Source organism: Paroedura picta, chromosome 14 (genome assembly GCF_049243985.1).
Source record: "Paroedura picta isolate Pp20150507F chromosome 14, Ppicta_v3.0, whole genome shotgun sequence".
NCBI classification, from domain to species: domain Eukaryota; kingdom Metazoa; phylum Chordata; class Lepidosauria; order Squamata; family Gekkonidae; genus Paroedura; species Paroedura picta.
In genome coordinates, this window is record NC_135382.1 from 78,178 (window position 1) to 99,292 (window position 21,115).

The 21,115-nt window shown below is 49.4% G+C and overlaps 1 protein-coding gene across 7 annotated transcripts in view; it reads right to left on the reverse strand.

Moving 5' to 3' along the window:
* The window catches only part of CTNNAL1 (catenin alpha like 1), a 106,665-nt gene that overhangs the window by 13,347 nt on the left and 72,203 nt on the right, over positions 1-21,115 (reverse strand). For 6 of the 7 annotated variants that reach the window (XM_077310393.1, XM_077310389.1, XM_077310386.1 and 3 more), the window contains 2 exons: positions 13,747-13,897; positions 2,764-2,805 (listed from right to left, as the gene is read on the reverse strand). In XM_077310393.1, the coding sequence (XP_077166508.1) occupies positions 2,764-2,805; positions 13,747-13,897 (193 nt within the window). The remainder of the gene's footprint in view (positions 1-2,763; positions 2,806-13,746; positions 13,898-21,115) is intronic. The other variant, XM_077310387.1, reaches the window with a different exon arrangement.

Sequence of the window (21,115 nt, forward strand, 5' to 3'; positions counted from 1 at the left end):
GCCCTGAGCAGTGAGCCCCAACACTGAGGCCTTCTCATTGCTCTGGTGCTGCTGCTGAGCATCTTCCGAGGCTGCTCCTGCTCTTCTGTGGGCAGGAGCAGCCTCAGAAGACTGGGGGCTGCAGTGCCTGAGCCAGAAGCCCCAGCACTGAGGGCTGCAAAGCGTCCTCAGTCGTCCTCAGTCGTGCAACTTTCTGACCTGCCTGGCTGACAATTTCATTTATCAAATGGTAGATGAACCCACAAGAGGTTCAGCCATACTGGACTTAATACTGACCAACAGGCAAGAGTTGGTGGATGAGGTGAAGGAGGTGGGGACCCTAGGGGGAAGTGACCATGTCCTCATAGAATTCCTTTTGAGATGGGGAGCCAAGGAAGCTTGTAGCCAGACGCGGATGTTGGATTTTCGTAGGGCAAACTTTAATAAACTCAGAGACATGATGAGTGTCATACCATGGACGAGAATGCAGGAAGGGAAGGGAGCATGCGAAGGGTGGGCGCTACTCAAACAAGAGCTATTGCATGCTCAATCAATGACTATCCCAGAAAGACGAAAACACTGCAGGAGCTCTAAGAAGCCTGTCTGGATGAACAGAGAACTTCAAGAGGAACTAAGAAAGAAAAGGGAGATGTTTAGGAAATGGAGGGAAGGACAGAGCTCTAAAGAAGAGTACCTACAGGTTACTAGGCATTGTAGATCAATCATCAGAAAGGCCAAAGCTGAGAGTGAGCTAAGATTGGCCAGGAAAGCCCATTGTAACAAGAAAAGATTTTTCAGTTATATGAGGAGCAAACGTAAAGTAAAGGAGGCAATAGGCCCACTGTTGGGTGCGAATGGACAAACTAACGGAGGATGCAGAGAAAGCAGAAAGGCTTAGTGCCTATTTTACATCTGTTTTTCCCCACAGGTCAAAGGGTTTAGGCACATCTAGAGATGGCAGTAGCCAAGAAATAGTGTCTGGGTGACAGGTTAACATGGATAGAGAGGTTGTCGAGAGGCATTTAGCTGCACTGGATGAGTTCAAATCCCCTGGGCCGGATGAAATACACCCGAGCGTGCTCAAAGAACTTTCCGGAGAACTTGCAGAACCCTTGTCCATCATCTTTGGGATCTCTTTAAGGACTGGAGATGTCCCTGTGGATTGGAAGAGAGTAAACGTTATTCCGATCTTCAAAAAAGGGAGGAAAGATGACCCGGAAACTACAGACCAGTGAGTCTGACTTCTGTTGTGGGTAAGATAATGGAGCAGATATTAAAGGGAGCGATCTGCAAACATCTGGAGGACAATTTGGTGATCCAAGGACGTCAGCATGCATTTGTCTCCAACAGGTCCTGTCAGACCAACCTGGTTTCCTTTTTTCTCCAAGTGACAGGTTTGCTGGATCATGGAAATTCGGTTGATGTTGTTTACTTAGTAAAGCTTTTGACAAGGTTCCCCATGATGTTCTGATGGATAAATTGAAGGACTGCAATCTGGATTTTCAGATAGTTAAGTGGATAGAGAATTGGTTAGAGAACCGCACTCAAAGAGTTGTTGTCAATGGTGTTTCATCAGACTGGAGGGAGGTGAGTAGCAGGGTACCTCAGGGTTCAGGGCTCCTCTTCTGAGGGCGGGAGCAGCCTTGGAATATTGGCTCCTGGTTTTATTCCTTGCTCCCTGAAGCAGCACAGCACTTCAAGTTGCTTCTGGTAGATGAGCTGGTCACTCGCCTGTGCTCTACCTCAGTCCTTCCCACAGAGGACAACGCCTTCACAAGGGATCCCTGTGATCAAAGGATCGAACAGGCTCCGCACAGGTATTCTGAGGCAGCCTCTATTGCACTGAAAGCATCTTTAGCCAGCTCTATCTTTTCCAGGGCAATTTACATTTTGGGCTTCTGATCTTTTGGGGGTGGAAAGCCAGGTCCCTGAGGAGCTCAAAGACGAGTTAAAGAATATCACTTTGATAGCAGCTTTTTCAGCTGATGCATCACCGTATGAGGTTCGGCTCTCTGCTAGAGCAATGGCCTCCAATGTGGCAGCCACGTTCTGTAATTGGCAGGCAGATCCTGCCACCCAGTCCAGGGTACCAACAGAAAATTGAACCTGTCGCAGGCTATCACAATCCGTATACAGTATAATATTTATACAATACACATCAACAAAATACTGAATCAAACATCAAAATGTGTTTTATCTCTATTTAAATAATTAATGAAGCAACCAAAACGGACTCTAGATTTGTGCCTTTTTCAATGTTGAATTTTCATCAGTGGTTGTTTCCTAAGTACGCAAAATTACATTAAAGTTACAGTCAGTGTAAATTCCATCATGGTACATAAATTAATAAACCTTATTTACAAAAGAAGCAAACCTCCTATAATTGTCAAAATTATCTTTTTAAGTTTCCAATCCTAACCCTGCCAGCGGACTAAATAAAGCCGTAAGGGCTTAGGGGGAGGAGTTAGGGCGGGCTCTGTCCGGGATGAGGAAGGGTGCTGATTGGCCCCTTCCTCTGGACAGACCATCGGTTGGGCCAATCAGCAGGCGCAAAGCACCTGCCGATTGGCCTCTCCAATTCCCACCCTGGCGAAAAGGGAACAACTGCGAGCCGCGCAGTTGCTCCCTTGCCAACGCCCGCTGTATTTTGATTACAGCGGGCTTGATTACTAGTATTCCAATATTTTACCTATTATCCAAAGTGTAAGTATAAATATAATTATATTTATATAAGTATAATTATATAATTAATATTAATATAATTCAAAAAAGGTAAACTCTTACCTATTCTATATTGCTGACAATCACGTCTTTTTACTATATATCCTATAATGAAATGTAAAGAATATTCATACTAACTAGAAAACATATTTGAATATTTAAATTATATAACTCTTAAAAAACCATCTTACCAACTCAAAGTTGTAGCATGAATTCTATTCAGAACAGCAGCCTTCAGCTCGCAGGTATGGGAGAGCTTTGTCAAGAGGCCGCTCCCATTGGGCCATTGTCAAGCTGCAGGAATTATGTTCAAGCCCCAATTGAACCTCAACAAACTCCTGGCTTGTGCTTAAAGGTATAGCTTTATATATAAAAAAAGATTGCTCCAAATAATCAAACCTCTAGGTATCAAAGTATTCAACAAGTATATATAAAAATTTTCTCTGTATCTCAAAATTCAATGTCCAATTTTTGTTGTCCAGCTTGTACAATTTGCTCAATTAGGAAGAAGCATAAATCCTCTGCCATGTGTCCTTCCACAAAATGGCTCACCATTGTGGCATCCATCAACTGAGTCTGGGTTGATGCTCTTGGAACTGGACCTTTATTGGACAAATGCTAATACCAATGTACAATTTAGCACAAGAAGAAGAAGAGTTGGTTCTTATATGCCGCTTTTCTCTACCCAGAGGAGTCTCCTTTCCTCTCCCCACAACAGACACCTTGTGAGGTGGGTGAGGCTGATATCATTGCTCGGTCACAACAGCTTTCTCAGTGCCCAAGGTCACCCAGGTGGCTGCATGTGGGGGAGCACAGAATCAATCCTGGCTCGCCAGATTAGAAGTCCATACTCCTAACCACTGCACCAAGCTACAAGGACATCTCACACAGTATATGACATTTTTGCTAGAACAATTGATAAATTGGTTTACATTAAAAGAAAAACCATTCCTTGGCTCACTCTTTAATCGGGAGCAAAAACTTACAGACTCCACAGGAGCCACACCTAAAGTTCCCCTTTGGTAAATTACTAGAAGTTTAATAAGACAAGGAATGGTTTTAAGGTAAGAAAGCGTCACAAGTATTTTGGTGAAAACTCTGGGGGGCCAATTTTAGCCCAAAGGGAAGAATCCTGTATTGGAAATGGCCATTGCTGTACGTGAACCACAGAAGGTGCCATGGGAGGCAAATAAGCCTCTGACATGCGTGAAGTGTCAATTTTCCCTATGTAAATTATCGCCTGTTAAGATCCCCATCCCTGGAACAGGGGATGCTGGATATCCAGATGGCTAACCACTGTCTTTAGGAACATGGCTTTGTGGTGAACTTCAGCAAGAGTATGCTGGTCCAGTTTCAGAGGGTAGCCCATCTGGGAGTTATCAAAGACATTTCCTGTCCCAAGAATGAGAACAGAAAATGAGGTACAGTCAGAAGACCGATTGGATATGATTTTTTGGCCAGTCTCCTGGGAATGTTGGTGTCTTGCCACAAGGTGTTTTTTGGGGCACACCTACACGCTCAACCACTGCTGGAGTTCCTGAGTCCATTCAGGAGCAGTATTGCCAAATGTCTCCTGAGGTCCCTTCGACTTGTGATCGTACGCAGTTGGTGGCTAGAACCCACCCACTTTTTTGCGGGAATGCCTCTGCAAGATCCTCAGAGAGGGGTCCTGATGACAGATGCCAGTTTCCTGGGTTGGGGGGGGACATCTCCGGGGGGAAGCAATCCAAAGCACTTGGTCCCTGGAGGAAGCCTCCCACAGCACCAACTTCCTCAAGGTAACGGCTATCTGGCTGAGCCTTCTGAGCTTCCGGAAGATCCAGGGCAGCCACATTGTGATCCACACTGACGATATGACAACCAAAGCCTATGTGAACCGGCAAGGTAGCACATGATTCTCGAAGCTCAGTCAAGAGGTGAGGCAGCTGTTTGCGCGGAAAGCAACCTTCAAGCCATCGAGACAGTTCACGTAGCCGGGGTAGACAATGGTGGATTGGCTTAGAAGAAAGCTGGACCAGTTAGAGTGTCTGCTCCACAAGGAGGTCTTCAAGGAAATCTGTCACAAGTTCAACAGGCCAAGAGCGGAATTGTCAACTGCCAGAGTTCCTTTCAAGGGTCAGGTCTCCTCTGGCACCTGGGGTAGACATGCAAAGTTGCACCTGGCTGCAGGGGCTTCTGTACGCGTTTCCCCCAGTTCAGGTGATCTCCAGTGTGATTCAGAGGATCAGAGATGCACAGGCGGAGGTAGTTCTGGTGGCTCCTTTCTGGCCATGGAGAGCTTGGTTTCAGGACCTAAGGAGGTTGTTGGTAATGGATTCTGGGCAGCACCTGATCAGGCAGTCCCTTCTGACACAGGGACTAGTTCTCACCCAAGTCCAGGTGTCTTAAAATTTACTGTCCGGAAGTTGAGTGTTCTAAGCTCAGGGACTTGGGCTACCACGAGAAAGTGATTGAAACCTTAGTAGCTTCACGGAGGTCCTCCACTAACAACAATACTTGGCAAGTGTTTGATGCTTGGTGTAGAGCTAAGGGTTTCAATCCGCTAAAAGTACAGATGTCAGAAATGTTAAGGTTCTTGCAGGAAGGTTTAGACAAGGGCCTCAGCACCAGTACTCTCAGGAGCTGTCAGTGGTACTAAGGAACCATAGGAGCTGTCAGAGGAACTAAGAACCTATTATCCTCGCATTCACATATTAGGAAATTTCTTAGAGGCACTTCTGTAGTTAATCCACCACAGGTGCTCCGTTTTCTGACCTAGAACCTGAACAGTTTTAAGGGCCCACATTTAAGGCATCGTTTGAGCCTATGGTGACGTGTCCCTTAAAGGAACTCACCTTCAAGACAGTGTTTTTAGTTTGTCTCCCCACAGCTAGGAGAGTGTCTAAGATACATGCAGATAAGGAATTGTGTATCTTCCACAATGATAGGGTGGCTTTACGACCAGACTTGGCCTTCGTCCCAAAGGGGAATTCAACTTTCCATAGGGGAGAGGACTTGGTTCATACCTAGATCTTTCCAAATCCTGGCAGTCCTGAATGTTTGGAGGGCATTGTGTTTCTACCTGGGTAGGACAAAGAGCTATTGAAAGGCACATTCTTTGTCTCCTTCAGGAAAAGAGTGTCTGCTGCTTCCCTCATTACATGGATCAGTGGCTGCATCTTCCTGGCCTACAGTGCATGGGGGGCAGGGGGGGGGAGGTGCCACCAGCAGGCATAATGGTGCACTCCCTTAGCCACGTTGCCAGCTTACAGAGCTTTCCCGTCTCTGGAGAAGAACTGCAGGGGGGCTACTTGGAAATCTGTCCACTCATTTACTAGGCACTATAGAATTGACGAGTTGGCCTCAGCAGATGCTGAGCTTGGTAGACCAGTGCTGCCGTGGGCTGTCTTCCCCTAGAGGTCTCCTCCCCCCCCGCCCCCGCCCAGGGATTCACTGCTTTTCCCATGACACAGGATGCACCACTGCAGACCACTGGAGAACTTACTGTGAAACTCAGTGGTCTGAAAGCAGGGGAGGCCGTATTTCCCTCTCTTGGGGTACACCGGCTTCTGGGGTAGGGAGAACCAGCAGTGCAGTGTGGCTTAGCAGGAGGGCTTCTGCTGCTTCCGTTTTGTCTTCACAGGTTGATTTAGATGGCGATTGGTTCCCATCCTTACAGCTGGCACCAGTGGTTGGATCTGGTGTTCTTGTTAGTTAGGGGGCTAGGTGTTTTCTTTTCCCCTTAGGAACTGCTTTTGGCCCAGACTGGGGCAGTTGGGAAAGCACCTCCTTCAAGTGGAGTCACAAGAGTTGCGACCCTGCCTACCGAGAAGAGGAGCTGAATCCCACGAGTCAGGATTGCTCCGTTTTCAGACCACGAGAAGGAAGATTCACAGTAAGTGAAACAAATCTTTTGTTCCCTGGAAGAACGCGGACGGAGCTTCCCTCCCCCCCTCCCTCCAGGAGGCCTCAGGTAGGAAACAGGCTGGCCTTGGAAACCCCACTGGCCCTGCTCAGCCAGCTCCCCAAGAAGTTTCAGCAGCAACCTTGATTCAACCAAGGAAGGAAAGCAAGCAAGACAAGCTCTGTTCTGTTCTGAACACCAGAAGACGCGACATCCCAGCTTCCAGTCTCAGCTAAGGTGTAGAATTCAGGGGTAGAAGAAACCTACAGAAACCTATGTCCTTCCCTTCCACTTGGCAAAGTTTGACTATCTATTTATATACCTGTATTTGCCGGCGTATAAGACGACCCCCCAACATTTCCACTCAAAATATAGTTTGTTACATTACATGACAGTACCTGTCATTGTCACCATTGTACGGACGCAGCTCGACCACAGCGCCTCCGGCCCGCCCCTGCATCTCCCTGTGACCGGCACTAGTGCGCAAGTGCGCATGTGCGAGCTCTGTGTAGACAAGAGGCGGGCCGGAGCGCCACTGCTTCCCGCTGAGCAGAACAGGCCGGTCACGCCGAAAAGGCTGGCTCCCCTGTCTCGCTGCTGATGCTCGCCGCGGCCGTGCTGGATCCCGCGCGATCCTGGATGGCATGTAGAATGAGGTGGGCGGGCATCGGGAGGCCACTGTGGGCAGCTCCGTCTACCCCAACTGAAGGGCACCCGGCGTATAGGACGACCCCCCCCTCACTTGGAGGCATGTTTTTCAGGGGGGGGGAAGTAGTCTTATACGCCAGCAAATACTGTACTTTTCTCGTACCCAACTTTTCTCCTGAGGGAGGCCCAAAGCAGCTGACATTATTCTCCTCCCTCCATTTTATCCTCCTCACAACTGCTACCGGTTCAGGCAGGTTAGGCTGAGGGAGGATTCCTCGTGGTTCAAACCTGGCTTTGTAAGTCCAGCGGTCGACTGGCTTCCTTCAGCCTCGCAAAACTTTCCCCTCACCCCTGCCCAGTGGACGTGGCACTTCTACGTGTCCTGTTCAATCACCCCACCCTCTGTGTGTGGCAGGCTGAGGACCCTGAGGAGTCTGAAGAGAAAAGGAGGCAGGGAGGACCCCAAGTGGGGTGGGGGTATGGCAAAGGAGGACGCCAAGGAAGGGCTGAGGGCAGGGCAAGAGGGGGGGGCGCTCCGATGAAAGCCAGTGCACTCCTGCTTTGCCCAGGAGATTCAGAAATCAAATCCGAGCCTGATGGTTCCTTGTAAAAATACACTTGGTTTATTAGAAAGCATCCAGCACATTTCAGGTGGCTCCTCAATCAAGAGCCAGCATTAAAAACAGAGAGCATACCTATCATAATTGCTATTCAAAATGCACTTTGCCTTTCCATCACAATCCTCATATCAGACCCAGAAATGTTTAAGTGACAACATTTTTTATAAAGACAACACTACAGTAAAAAAGATAGAAATTTGTAACTTAAAGGGCCGGGGAACGGGGCTAGCCCACTAAAGGGAGGGGGGCTCAGCCATCTTCCAAGCAGGACCCCACCGAAATGGCTCACAGAAACCTTTGCTCTGTCAAGGAGGGTCTGCTTGTGACCCTCTAGGAGGTCTCGCAGCCAAGGAGATGGTAGGACAGTCTCGGGACACATCTGTTCCACAAGCACTAAGCAAAGGAATTTAGGACCAATCCAGGAGGGGGCGGGGGAAACGGGGATTCTGCTCTCCAGACATCCAGCCAGACGTTCAGACTGGGAAGCTCCCAGCAGCTGCTCTCTGCCAGGCAGAGAATGGTGGAGACTGGTGTGATCGCCACAGGAAAATTAAGCGGAAGTGCTCAAGCGTGTTCTGCAGAGCCATTGTCTTGCAGCCAGAGCGACTCCGCAGTGCCACTGAGCAAGATGAGCAGCATGAAAGGCCACAGGACGCTGCGGACTGCGATGAGCAGCTAAGCCAATCACAGGGGCCGATCAGCTCCAAAACCAAGTGATTCAAACCTTGATTGATAAAGGGGAAGCCGAAATTTGGTTGCAACATTCCTGTTGGGGCCTGCAAAGGCTTAGTCTTATTGTCTAAACTGCCTGTTAGCTGATATACTGTGTATGTCCCTGAGCCGGTCTCGGGAGGGAGGTCTAGAGATCCAAACAACAACAACAACTACTACTACTACTACTACTACTACAATAAAGAAACTGGCTGAGCCCATCTCCTTCCCAGGCAGTCTTGCTAGAGTTTTACTCATGGCTGGACAAAGATATTGGCCCTGTGGCAGGACAGAGAACTGCAGCCAGGTCTTACGGGCCCAGCCAGAAGTGCTCAGAAGTGCTGGGGTGGGAGGGGATTCTCTCTCCAAGAGAAACATACTGAGGCAGCCACCATTTATCCCCGCAGTTCAGGTACTCACTGAAACCCTCATGATTCATAGTGCGCAGGCCACAGCTGCTTCAAGAAAAGTGCCTCGATTCCCATGCTGCCTAAGGAATCACAGGATAAGTGAGTTGAAACAGGTACTGTTCAGGATGGAGATCCCAGTGAGTCCCTTTGTGGCCTGGAGCAGCGTAACCATGTCTGAGTCCAGGGGCACCCTGAAGACCAACAAAGTTTTATTCAAGGTGCCACCTGAATAAAGATGCCATGGGACTTCAACTTTGATTAGGACATGACGGCCACACACTAGCTTGCATGCAAACTATTTTCCCCTTGGAGGTACAATAGGGAAAAGCAGGCTCTCATCTCAAAGAAGGCTGGATGAAGTGGCCAAGTGTCAAGAGAAGAATGAAGTATTACTGGACCTGCTGTAGGGCATCCCATGTTTCAGATTCTGTATTGCCCCCCTCCCTTCCAAGACTGCTGAATATTGCCGTTCATTTTAGATGGCTAAGCCCGCTTCACCCAGTCTCCTTTAGGGAAACATTTACACCATTTCATGAATGTACAAAAACACAAATCGGATTTTTAGCTGCATAGTCTGGTAACATTTCCTAAGTCTGTGTAGAATAAACAGCATTTAACTGGTAAATTTTATATGATTCAAAATGCGTTGCCACAGAAATGTGGAAGGTCATTTTGGGAAAACTCACCTCTAGGATGTGTGCTTTGGCAAGGTTAGGAAAAATACAAAAATATACATTCTACATATTTCCTCTGAGGCAGTGTGCACCATCTGGGTTAAAACCCGTAATCCCTGACTGCACAGTATGCAGGAATTATATTTGCCACAGCCACACTGTGGGCCTGACCTCACCTTACATGCTTCCCCCAGAGGTGAGTGGCAGTTCTCAGGTAACAGGAGGCCAGTTCTGTACAGGACTGCACTGGGGGGGGGGGGGATTGGTGCCTTCCTCCCATGCCTATTTCTTGACCTGAGATAGCCCCTGGAGAGCCTTTGGAACACCATGTGCAATTAGGTGTAGGTGTAGAAGGAATTTTTCCATAATACAGCAGATAGCATCACCTTCTGCAGGACTCTTTCAGGTTGAAAACTAGACTACCAGCCTCCTCTTCTTGTGCACCATGGTCCCAATCCATACCACAAGTGCCTGAGAATTCAGTTCTCATGACAGAATCTGCAGCTCATCTCTGATTGCAGAGGTGTAAGCTTCCTCAACAAACAGGCTGAAGGGCTCAGAAAGGAGAAAAAAGAAACTCTTATCAAACAAACTTGTCCTTCTCGGGATAATGCAGGGATTGGAAGGTAAAGAAACAGGGGAAGCTGGAGAAGCCATTGCCCTCCACCCGCCCTCTTCTCGCTAGTCTCGTTTCACAGAGGGCTTGCTTTCTGCTTCCTATTCTTCAAATCACTTGAACATTTGTTTTTTTAATATGTTCTTAGGAATATCTGCTGGATCAAGAGTCTACCCTACGTCAACAAAGAAGAGGCACAACTTTCAGAAGGTTTAGGGAAATGTTTTTCATTGTTGACAGCTAGGAAATGGTAAATGATTTCTAGTCGTAGCAGGCCAGCAAATCTGAACAAAGTTACTGGCACTGTCTAATATTCAGAATATGCGTGTGCTGTAAACTTTAGGATGCTTTAGGATGCTTTGGGCTGATCCTTTGTTGAGCAGGGGGTTGGACTAGATGGCCTGCATGGCCCCTTCCATCTCTATGATTCTAGGATTCTAGGATTCTATGAAACTGGCAGTAAACTGGGCCATCCCTTTCTCCCGATGGGAGGTGGCTTGGGAGACATTTCCAGCAGCATCAACCTCTTATTCCACTTAGGCTACATAAGTCACTATAGCTAATATGCCATGTTGTGGGAGACTCCAGCCAAATGGGGAGTGGTGCTGGTGAAAAATGAGCTGGCGGCTTTGGGACGTCCCTGTGCCTTTTGCAGTTGTGAAGAAGAGAAAAATTTGGCAAATACTGTGTACCAGTACAAAATCAGAGTCCAGTAGCATCTTTAAGACCAACAAAGTGTTGGTTTTCTCCTGCCCATGCAACTTATAACATTACAAGAGCCCTGGTGAAATTGGAAATCTAGAGAGAAATCTTTCTGTGTATGTCACAGGGAGGGAGATGTCACAGAGAGTTCTTGCCCCCTCACCCCTGTCCCTGTGGCTACCTAGGTCGCTTTGCAACGTATAGGAGACATTTCCCCACCAGAAAACTGAAACCTGCTCCAGCTTGCCCCCTATTTTATAGTTCGGGCAAATTATTACTTTTCCTTCTGTCACTTTTTCTAAGAGACACAAAACTGCCCTGGGAATGGAAGGCTTTTGTGAGACATTATAGGCACTAGCCAATCTGCACTGGTTTGCAACTGGTTTCCTTCTCTTCAAGCTAATTCTTCTCTCTGCCACAGAGGAAAAATTACTTCTTTAACAAAACACTGCTTCTGAACTAGCCACCAACTACTTGGTAAGTGTTGCCTTTTAAAGAAGGACAGCAGATTCTGTACTGTGCTCCTACACATGATATAGGGTTGAATCCCGCAGAGCCATTCCAATTAGCAGAAAGCCTCACCACTGGCTCATGTTACAGGAAGCTCCTGCTAGAGACAGGACGTCTGCTAGTGGAATGGATCCACAGAATCCCATGCTTTGGTTGAGGGGATCTCAAGGAGAACAAATCTGGAGATCATGAGAACAGAAGTCCAAAATGAGGCAGCCTCTACCTGGGCCATGGATCATACTGGCAAGTTCATCAGAGCGACACGACTGACTCCCCCACTCCTGCACGGAGCATCGTGGAGCAGCAGCATAAACTGGACATTCTTGCCCCTGAGGTGTTTACCATAAAAAGCTGCACATGAATCAATGCATTGAACATTACATTTCCTACATTACATTTCCATAACATGGCCCAGTGAACAATGTCTCCTCCACAAGACTGAAAAGCCAAAGAGAAGCTCTTCAGGAGAAAATGACAGGACACTTAGAAGCAAAAAGTCAGTTTACATTCTTGATAGGCGTGGTACGTTGTTTCAGGCAACGATGTCGCAAGAGACAGGTCTTTGTTTCTTTTGCTACATGCGGTACAAATACCAGGGGACTTACCCACCACAGAAAAGAGGGCACAAGTGGCGAAGAACCATCAGAGAGATTCCATCCAAGCAGAAAGGACAGCAGTTCAAAAATCAGATAGCTACATTCACTACACAGTGAAGTGGGCAGAGTGAGAGGACAGACAGAGAGCAAGTTTCTTTTGAAGGAACAACAGAAAGTTCAGGTCAGACTACAGGCAGGATCCCTCAAGCAGAAAAAAAAAGTTTAAACCAGTCTGTCTCATTCAGCATGCTCTGAAGTTAATGCTTGAAAATTTATCCATAGTGTTGTATACAGTTAACTCCACAAAAAAAAAAAAAAAAAAAGCAGCTTCTCAGGGGTCACTTCCAGAGGAGACCCCTTCCCCTGTAATGCACACCTTCCCCAGCACATTCTCTGCCTATCACCCCACAAAAACTGTAAGGGTGCCCCAGATCTTATCTGATAGCCAACACATGGGGGCCTCCCCACTGCTGTACGTGTGTGTGTGTGTGGATATCTTCTCTGAAATTTAAAAAAGAACAAATCACTGACATTAGTATGCCAAGACTCAAGCCTCTTTCAAATGCCCCGTGCCAGCCACTTATTTTTCAAAATAATCTTTGCAATGAATGAGGAGGCTAGAGAACATCTAGACCAGGGGTAGTCAACCTGTGGTCCTCCAGATGTCTATGGACTACAATTCCCATGAGCTCCTGCTAGCAAATGCTGGCAGGGGCTCATGGGAATTGTAGTCCATGAACATCTAGAGGACCACAGATTGACTACCCCTGTTCTAGGCAGTAAGTCAAAATGAAAGAATCATGTTATGCTTTACTCAGTCTGCCACACCAATGTGTGATGTGGTGTTGTGTCTCACCCAAAATATGATGGACACACAAACCAGGAGCACTGACCAACTGTGGCCAATTCCACTAAGGTGTCCAATTCCATCTCTTACCATATAGCAAAAATCAAAGCAGTTCTAGTTGGAACTCACTTCTTTAAATTAGGCCTCTATGACTTCCCCACTGCTCTTGTCAGTTTCAAACTAGTCTTGTTAGCTTCAAGAGTTTGTTTTTTTCACTTGGGGCGGCCCTTTGCACCCCCTTCCCCTTCTCTTTCTTTGACATGAATCCTTTCAAATTTGCAGTGCCAGAGTGACACTGGGCTGGGTTCTGCTGGGCATTCTATGCTTTGCACTGATTCTGCTGGGCTTGCAACCCCCCCCCCCCCCGCTTTTTCAGTTTCTACTGCCAAGATGCTTCAGGTCTTTCCGTCTCTTCTGTGGGGCTTCTATTGCCCCTGCTTTTTTGTTTTGTTTTGTTATTTTCCCCCTCTATTTCCTAGTTTTCTCCTTTTTTTTGGAATCCAGTTTTTGCGTTACTTATGGTATGCTTTATCTTATGTCAGTTTTTACTGCCTGGTTTTCTAATTTGGTAGTCTCACTGCAGTTTTTTCTGCATTGTTTTAAAATTTTGTCACCTACCTCAAGTTCAGAAAGAAAGGCAAACTACAAAGTAAGTAAATAAATAAATGTACCCATGGAACTGCATGAAGTTTGCTTATGATAGGTGTCACTTAGCTCCTCGAGCGCTTTTTATGTGACGGCTGCCATATTCAGAATATGCGTGTGCTGTAAACTGGCAGTTTGTATTTAAGAATAGTGGGCTGTCTGTTTCCAAGAAGAGCTCTCTCACCTCGTCTTCCTTCAAACACATCGCTGATTTCTCTTAACAACAGGAACATCTCTCTCAGCTGGGACTCCCAGGCTTCACAGAACACCTCTAGGTTCTCTTTTGCAATCTTACTGGAAGGATGGAGTGCCAAGGTTTCTGCCGCAGAGATTATCTGAAGGAAACAAAGCAGACCTTGCTGCCAAGGTACACACACACAACGGCTACCCAACGGCTACCCCTTAACGCCAAGCGCACCACGCTTCCCCCTTGGCATTTGTTCTGCAAACTTTGTCCCTTGCAAAGGGAGAGGGGAGAACTCAGTGAAAAACTGTATTTAAGGAGGGGGGATAACCCACTTTTTTCTATTATTGGTCATATAAGGAATCAGATTCCAAGCCAGTTTCACAGGTTGAACATAGCCCTTGCTTAAGTTGCAAGGAAAAGAACTGACACTTGATAGCAAAATCACATTCGAGGATGAGTAGGAAGCTGAACCTGAGATGATTTGGCTGAAGTTCCTGGGCCTACTTATGGTGCTGCTCAGATCTCTATGAATCAAAGTCGGCATCTTGATTTGCTGCTAGCTTGGACACCAGAGCCCAGGTGATGACAAAGTAGTTTATTTATCACAGCAACATCAGACAGATTGTGAGGTTTATATTTTATTTATTTATTTATTTATATTTATATTTTTATACCGCCGTTCCCTACGGCTCTAGGCGGTTTACATAAAACATTTTTGAACATTTACATAGAACACTATCAAAATCAATATAACAGTATAACAATAACAACAACACATGAACTGGAACAATTAGAACGGCACTTCAACAATAACTTGACAATCCCTCAGTCGGTTCGTTCCCTCAGTCTGGGGGGCACCTGTAAGTGTTATGGCTCAGTCGGCCCCACCAAATGCCTGGTGGAGGAGCTCCTTTTTGCAGGCCCTGCGGAACTGTGGAAGTTCCGGCAGAGCCCTGATCTCTTCGGGGAGCTCATTCCACCAGGTGGGGGCCAGGACCAAGAAGGCTCTGGCCCTTGTTGAGGCCAGACGTGCCTCTTTAGGGCCAGGGATCCGCAGCCTGTTGAAGAGCATAGAGCTCTTCTGGGGGTATAGGCAGGGAGGCGGTCTCTCAAATACACTGGGCACAGACCGTGTTTGGCCTTAAAGGTAATTACCAAAACCTTAAGCTTAATCCGGAATTCAACTGGGAGCCAACCAAGTTCTTGAAGTACCGGCCGGATATGTGATCTCCATGATGTCTTAGTGAGAATCCTGACTGCGGCGTTCTGCACCAGTTGTAGTTTCCGGATCAAGGATAAGGGTAGGCCTGCGTAGAGCGAGTTGCAGAAGTCCAGTCTGGAGGTGACCATCGCATGGATCACTGTGGCTAGGTGCTCTGGTTCCAGGTAGGGCGCTAGTAGTTTGGCTTGGCGGAGGTGGTAAAATGCCAGCCGTGCTACCTTCGTGACCTGGGCTTCCACTGTAAGGGAAGCATCCAGGTTCATGCTCAGGTTCCTGGCGGAGTGAGTCGCTAGGAGCTGCACACCGTCCAGGGTGGGCAGGCGCGCTTCCTCCCATGGTCCCTTCCTACCCAAACCCAGGACCTCCGTCTTTGCAGGATTGAGCTTCAGACGACTCTGCTTGATCCATTTTGTCACTGCTTCCAGGCACCTGGCTAAAGATTCTGGAGGGGAGTCAGGGCAGTCATCCATCAGGAGGAAGAGCTGGGTGTCATCCGCATATTGGTGACAGCCCAGCCCAAACCTCCGCACCAGCTGAGCAAGAGGGCGCATGAAGATATTAAATAGGATAGGAGAGAGCACTGCTCCTTGTAGGACTCCACATGTGAGCTGGTGACGGCTAGATACTCTCTCTCCTATTGCTACCCTCTGTCCATGACCTTGGAGGAAGGAGATCAGCCATTTGAGGGCTGTCCCCCGTATCCCAGCGTCGGCAAGGCGGTGAGCTAGGAGCTCATGAGCGACTGTGTCAAACGCTGCCGACAGGTCTAATAGTATCAGCAGTGCTGACCCGCCTCGGTCCAGTTGGCGGCAGAGGTCATCCGTCAGGGCGACTAGCGCTGTCTCCACCCCGTGGCCAGGCCGGAAGCCCGACTGAAATGGGTCAAGGGCTGAAGTTTCTTCCAGGAATGCTGATATTTGGCCCGCAGCAGCCCTTTCAACCAACTTCCCCAGAAACGCCAGATGCGAGACGGGGCGGTAGTTGTCAGGCTCCTGTGGAGCCAAGGTTGGTTTTTTGAGGAACGGGCGTACCACTGCCTCTTTTAATCCCTCCGGGAATTCTCCTGTAGACAGGGAGAGGTTGATTATTTCCCAGAGGGGAGCTCCTATTCTTATGCCTGATGTTTTTAAGAGCCACGATGGGCACGGGTCTAGTGGGCAAGTGGTTGGCCTTGGTGCTGCTAGCATCCTGTCCATTTCAGCTAATGAGAGTCGTCTGAAGTGACAGTTTTCTCCAAAGATGGCCAAGGGGCTTCTAGTTCGCTTTCTGTGTCCAAAGTTGGGGGAAGGTTACAGCAGAGAGTCGAGATTTTGTCTGCAAAGTGACTCGCAAATGCCTCATAGCTAATGTTCAATTGGCTATTGTTTTGGAGCCCTTCATCAAGGGTGGTGAGAGATCGGACTACCCTAAATAGTTGTGCTGGGCGTGAGTGCGCAGATGCGATGCTAGTCGAGTAAAAGTTGCGTTTCACTGACTTCGCCGCGATCTCATAGGCTCTTAACTGCGTTCTATAAGATGCTCTCGATTCTTCGTCGCGAGTCTTCCTCCAAACTCGCTCTAGTCGTCTCAGTTCCCGTTTCTTCTCGCGGAGCTCCTCGGTGTACCATGGGGCCTGCTTGAGACGGGGACGGAGAAGATGTCTGGGAGCTATCTCATCAATGGAGGTCAGCAATCTTTCATGCCAGTCACTGACCAGTCCATCTAGAGAAGTGCCAGGAGACATTGGGTCCCGCAGAGCATTCAGGAATCCAATCGGATCCAAAAGTCTCCATGGGCGAGCTGAAATTTGCTTGATGCCCAAGTGAGGGGGAAGTGGCAGCCTAAGCCGGGTCTTCAGAGTATAGTGGTCCGACCTTGGCACGGCAGTAATTGTAACCAGATCCACGCTCAGCCCCGCACCGAAAATCAGATCCAGGGTGTGACCTGCCTGGTGGGTAGGGCCAACAACAAATTGCGAGAGCCCTAGTGTCGCCATGGCCGACACCAGGTCCAACCCATTGCCAGAGGGTGGCAATTCCGCATGGACATTAAAGTCCCCCAGGATTAACAGTCTAGGACAGTGGTCCCCAACCTGCGGCCCGCGGCCCGGTGCCGGGCCGCAAAGGCCATGGCACCGGGCCGCGGCTCCCTCTCCCCGCCCCGCCCCCGCAGTAAAAAACTTCCCAGGCCGCAAGCTTAAGGCCTGGGAAGCTTCTTACTGCGGGAGGCGTGGAGAGGGAATCAGGGCCGGGCCGCGCCTGTGCGGGCCATGCCCGCTCGGCCCGATCCGCGGGCGCGGCCCGTGGGCGCGGCCCGATCCGTGGCGTGGGCGCGGCCCGCGGGCGCGGCTTGGGCGCGGCCCGCGGGCGCGGCTTGGGCGCGGCCCGTGGGCGCGGCCCGATCCGTGGGCGTGGCCCGCACGGGCGCGCGGCCCGATGCCCTGCCGGTCCCCAGCCTCGGAAAGGTTGGGGACCACTGGTCTAGGAGACTGTAATGTCCAGGCGGCCGCCGCCTCTAGCAGGGCTGGCAGGGCATCTGGAGGTACGTTCGGCGCGCGATATACCAGCCAGATGGCCACGCTCTCGGTTGTACCCCACCCGAGGCCAACACATTCAATTCCTGGGATTTTCGGCACAGAGAGAGCCCTGAAGGAGATGTTGCCACGGATCAGGATTGCCACACCCCCTCCCCGCCCCACAGTCCGTGACTGATGGTGGACGGAGAACCCAGCCAGGGTTAGCTCTTAAAGGGCGACTGTTTCGCCGTCCCTGGTCCAGGTTTCCGTCAGGCACGCCAGGTCTACCCCCTGCTCTGCAAAATACGCTTGCAGGGTGGAGGCTTTGTTGTTGATTGACCTGGCATTGCACAGCATCAGTGTCGGAGGTGGGTTGTTCGCCTTTGCCTCCACCCTAGTGGCCCGAGAGATGGGGCGGAGGTTAGAAGGAATTCGAGCATGGTCATTTCTCAAACCCCTTCTATTGTCCAGCCTCCTCCCACCACTGTCCCTGCCTCTTCCCCTTATTATTGGAATCCCTGACCCCCTTGGGTCCCCCCCCCTTGTTGTTATTATGCCCTTATTTGGGCTCGATGATTGAGAGGTGTCCATGTCTGATGTTGTGTTCCTCCTTGGGTTGTCAACTGCTTAACTTCTAGGGTTGTGCCCTGGTTCTTGTTTCTTTTTTGGTTGCTTTGGCTTGGATGCTTTAGCTTTTTCTGTTTCAGGTGGTTGATTGGTTTTGGTTGTTTCAGTTGGATTCCAGAGGGATGACCCCGATCGTCTATTATGACACCTCAGGGCCACCCAATCTGGAGTTAATTTGTTACTAGGGTGTTGTGTACATTCTGTTGGATCTTATTCAGGTGGGATGGAAGGGGGACTTTTTAAGGCTGAATTTCATTTCAGGTTATTATAGTTATTAATTGGGGTATGGTTGGTAGTGTTAGGGGCATGATTTGTGGTGAGTAGAGGGCCATGATTTGAATGATCAGTTTAGTTTGTATTAATTTGAGTGATATCTATGGGATTTGATTATGCCTAATTTCCCTTCCCTCCCCCCCCCCAAGTTTCATCCCTTACTTTTTTCTCCCTGTTTCTGCCTGGTTTCATGTTTATCCCTCTCCCCCTCCCCCCTCCCTTCCCTCCTTCTCCTGTGCGTGTAATGTTTCCCACTAAGATTTTCCCGCCCAGCTATCCCCGCGCAATTTTCCCGCCTATCCCTCCTTCTCCCTTTTCCTTTTTTCCCTCCTCCTCCCTTCTCTTGGTACAGTTTCCCCGCGCAATTTTCCCGCCCGTAGTTGTTTGTTTGTTTTCTCCCTCCTTGTTCCTTGATCTCTTCCTCTCCCTCTTTCTCCCCGTATGCTACGCTCCATTTAGTGATTTCCTCTTCCCGTTCCCCCTTCTGCATCGACAATCAGTTTTAGTTTGATACCCCCCTCCCCAATCCCCCCTCTCCTGCAAGTAGTTTCAGTCTGATTCTTCTCTCCAATAAATTGATTGGTAATTCTCTCCTCTCTCCGTCGCTCCCCCCCCCCTTGGTTCCCTCCTGTCCTTCTGGGTCAACAATCAGCTTTAGCTTTAGTTTGATCTTCCCCCGATCCACCCTCCTCCCCCCTGCAAGCAATTTCGGTCTGATCCTCTGCAATAAATTGATTGCTAATTTCCCCTCTCTGCATCACCCACCCCCCAACTGTCAGTTCCAGGCTAATCCCCCCCCCAACCAGCCCGGTCAGTCCTTCCTTTCTGGGCTCTCCAGCCGCATGGCAGGGTCGTGTGCTGGTCTCGGGTTGTTATCCGAGAGGCACAGGCAGGGGCCGGCAGGTTGGGGCTGAGCCAGCTCTCCGTGGCGTCAGATAATAGTCAGCCAGGGCTTCTCTCTGCTGCGCCGGAAGGTCGACTACCCGGGGGTTGTCTTCTGCAGCGATCCGCGCGCCCTCCGCCCCACGGCTAGGCTGGGCAGTCCGGGAGTGATAATTTCCTCCAGCGACGATAGTGAGGCTGGGTGGCCCGGGGTGGTCTGTAGAGGGCCTGCACGGCAGGAGGAGCAGCCCAGCGATCCGGGGGCCGTTCCCAGTGGCGATGGCAAGGCCGAGCTGCACAAAGAGGCCAGGGGCAGGTGTAGCAGCGGCGGCGCGCCCAAGATGGTTTGTCTCCGATAGTTTGGGGTGAAGCGGTGTGATAGCAGGCGCAGCTCCCGCTCGTCTGGCCTTGAGGACCCCCCCCCCCCAGCCGTCCAGATGGTTGCTCAGTGTGAGCTCCAGTGGGTTTGGGGGTTAGGCTCACTCCCGTTGGTTTGGGTGAGGTGGGGCTCACCTTTCTTTCCAGTCCAGGGATGTGGGCTCACCTTTCTTTCCAATCTATTCTTTTCTTAAAGGTAAAAGGTAAAGGTATCCCCTGTGCAAGTCATGTCTGACCCTTGGGGTGACGCCCTCCAGCGTTTTCATGGCAGACTCAATACAGGGTGGTTTGCCAGTGCCTTCCCCAGTCATTACCGTTTACCCCCCAGCAAGCTGGGTACTCATTTTACCGACCTCGGAAGGATGGAAGGCTGAGTCAACCTTGAGCTGGCTGCTGGGATCAAACCCCCAGCCTCATGGGCAAAGCTTTCAGACGGCTGCCTTACCACTCTGCGCCACAAGAGGCCCTTATAATTTTCTTACTGTTTCTTACTGTTCTTTTTATGTGGTTTCCTTGCATTTATCTTCCGTTTGAATTCTGCTTGCTGGTTGGCGATTGGTGGTGTCTGTTTCTTTCTGAGACCGGGGCTGCTTAATTTGTTTTCTAGTTATTATTATCTTGAGTTCCTTCTTATTTTTTTTTATTTTTTTTTTGGGGGGGGGTCTTTGTCCAAATTAGTTGCCGGTTTGAGTGGGTTATTTATGGCGGCCTAGTTGTTTCGTGGGAGCAGTCTGGTTATGCGACTGTCCCAGCCGCCATCTAGAGGAATCTCTCAGTCTCCTGCTCATCGTCTTACTTGATTTATGCCATCATGTGTCCAAAATACCCTTCCACTCTCTATACTGGATAAAAAGGCCAGTCCCCTTGACAAAGAAATGATGGACACAAGTCTGACGCCAGAAACCACAAACATTCAAAAATAATGGGGTGGGGGGGACATTTTAATCTTCTAGGACAGTGGTCCCCAACCTTTTTTATCACCAGGGACCAGTCAGCGTTTGACAATTTTACTGAGGATCGCGGAGGGGGGTAGTCTTTTGCCGCCGCCTGAGCCCCTGGTCCACTTGCTTTCCCACTGGCACCCCTGACTTCCCGCCGCCCACTGGGGGACGCTGCCAGCTGCCAGGTGACCCTACCTTTTCCTTGCTATATCCTGGAGTGGATAAACATAAATGTTAAGATTTTTCCTTTTTGGGGGGTTAAATCACTTCTCCGCAAACCCTTGATCAGCCTGGGCGTCAGTTCAAAGACTTCCTGGTTCCCGGTTGCATTCCGTTAAAATGGCAGCACTCCTGAAGCCCTAACTTCTCTCAGCAGAGATTTGCCTCTTGTTATTTCCCTCTCCTCTGCTGTCTCCAATCCTTTCCCCCCTCCCGTTCAGGAACAGAAAGACAGAGACTCCTGCTGCAATTGGCACCCCTCCCCGTTCTGAGCTTTCCCAATCAAGTGCAGAACCCTTTCTCTTTCAATGGGGGGAAACAGAGGAAGAC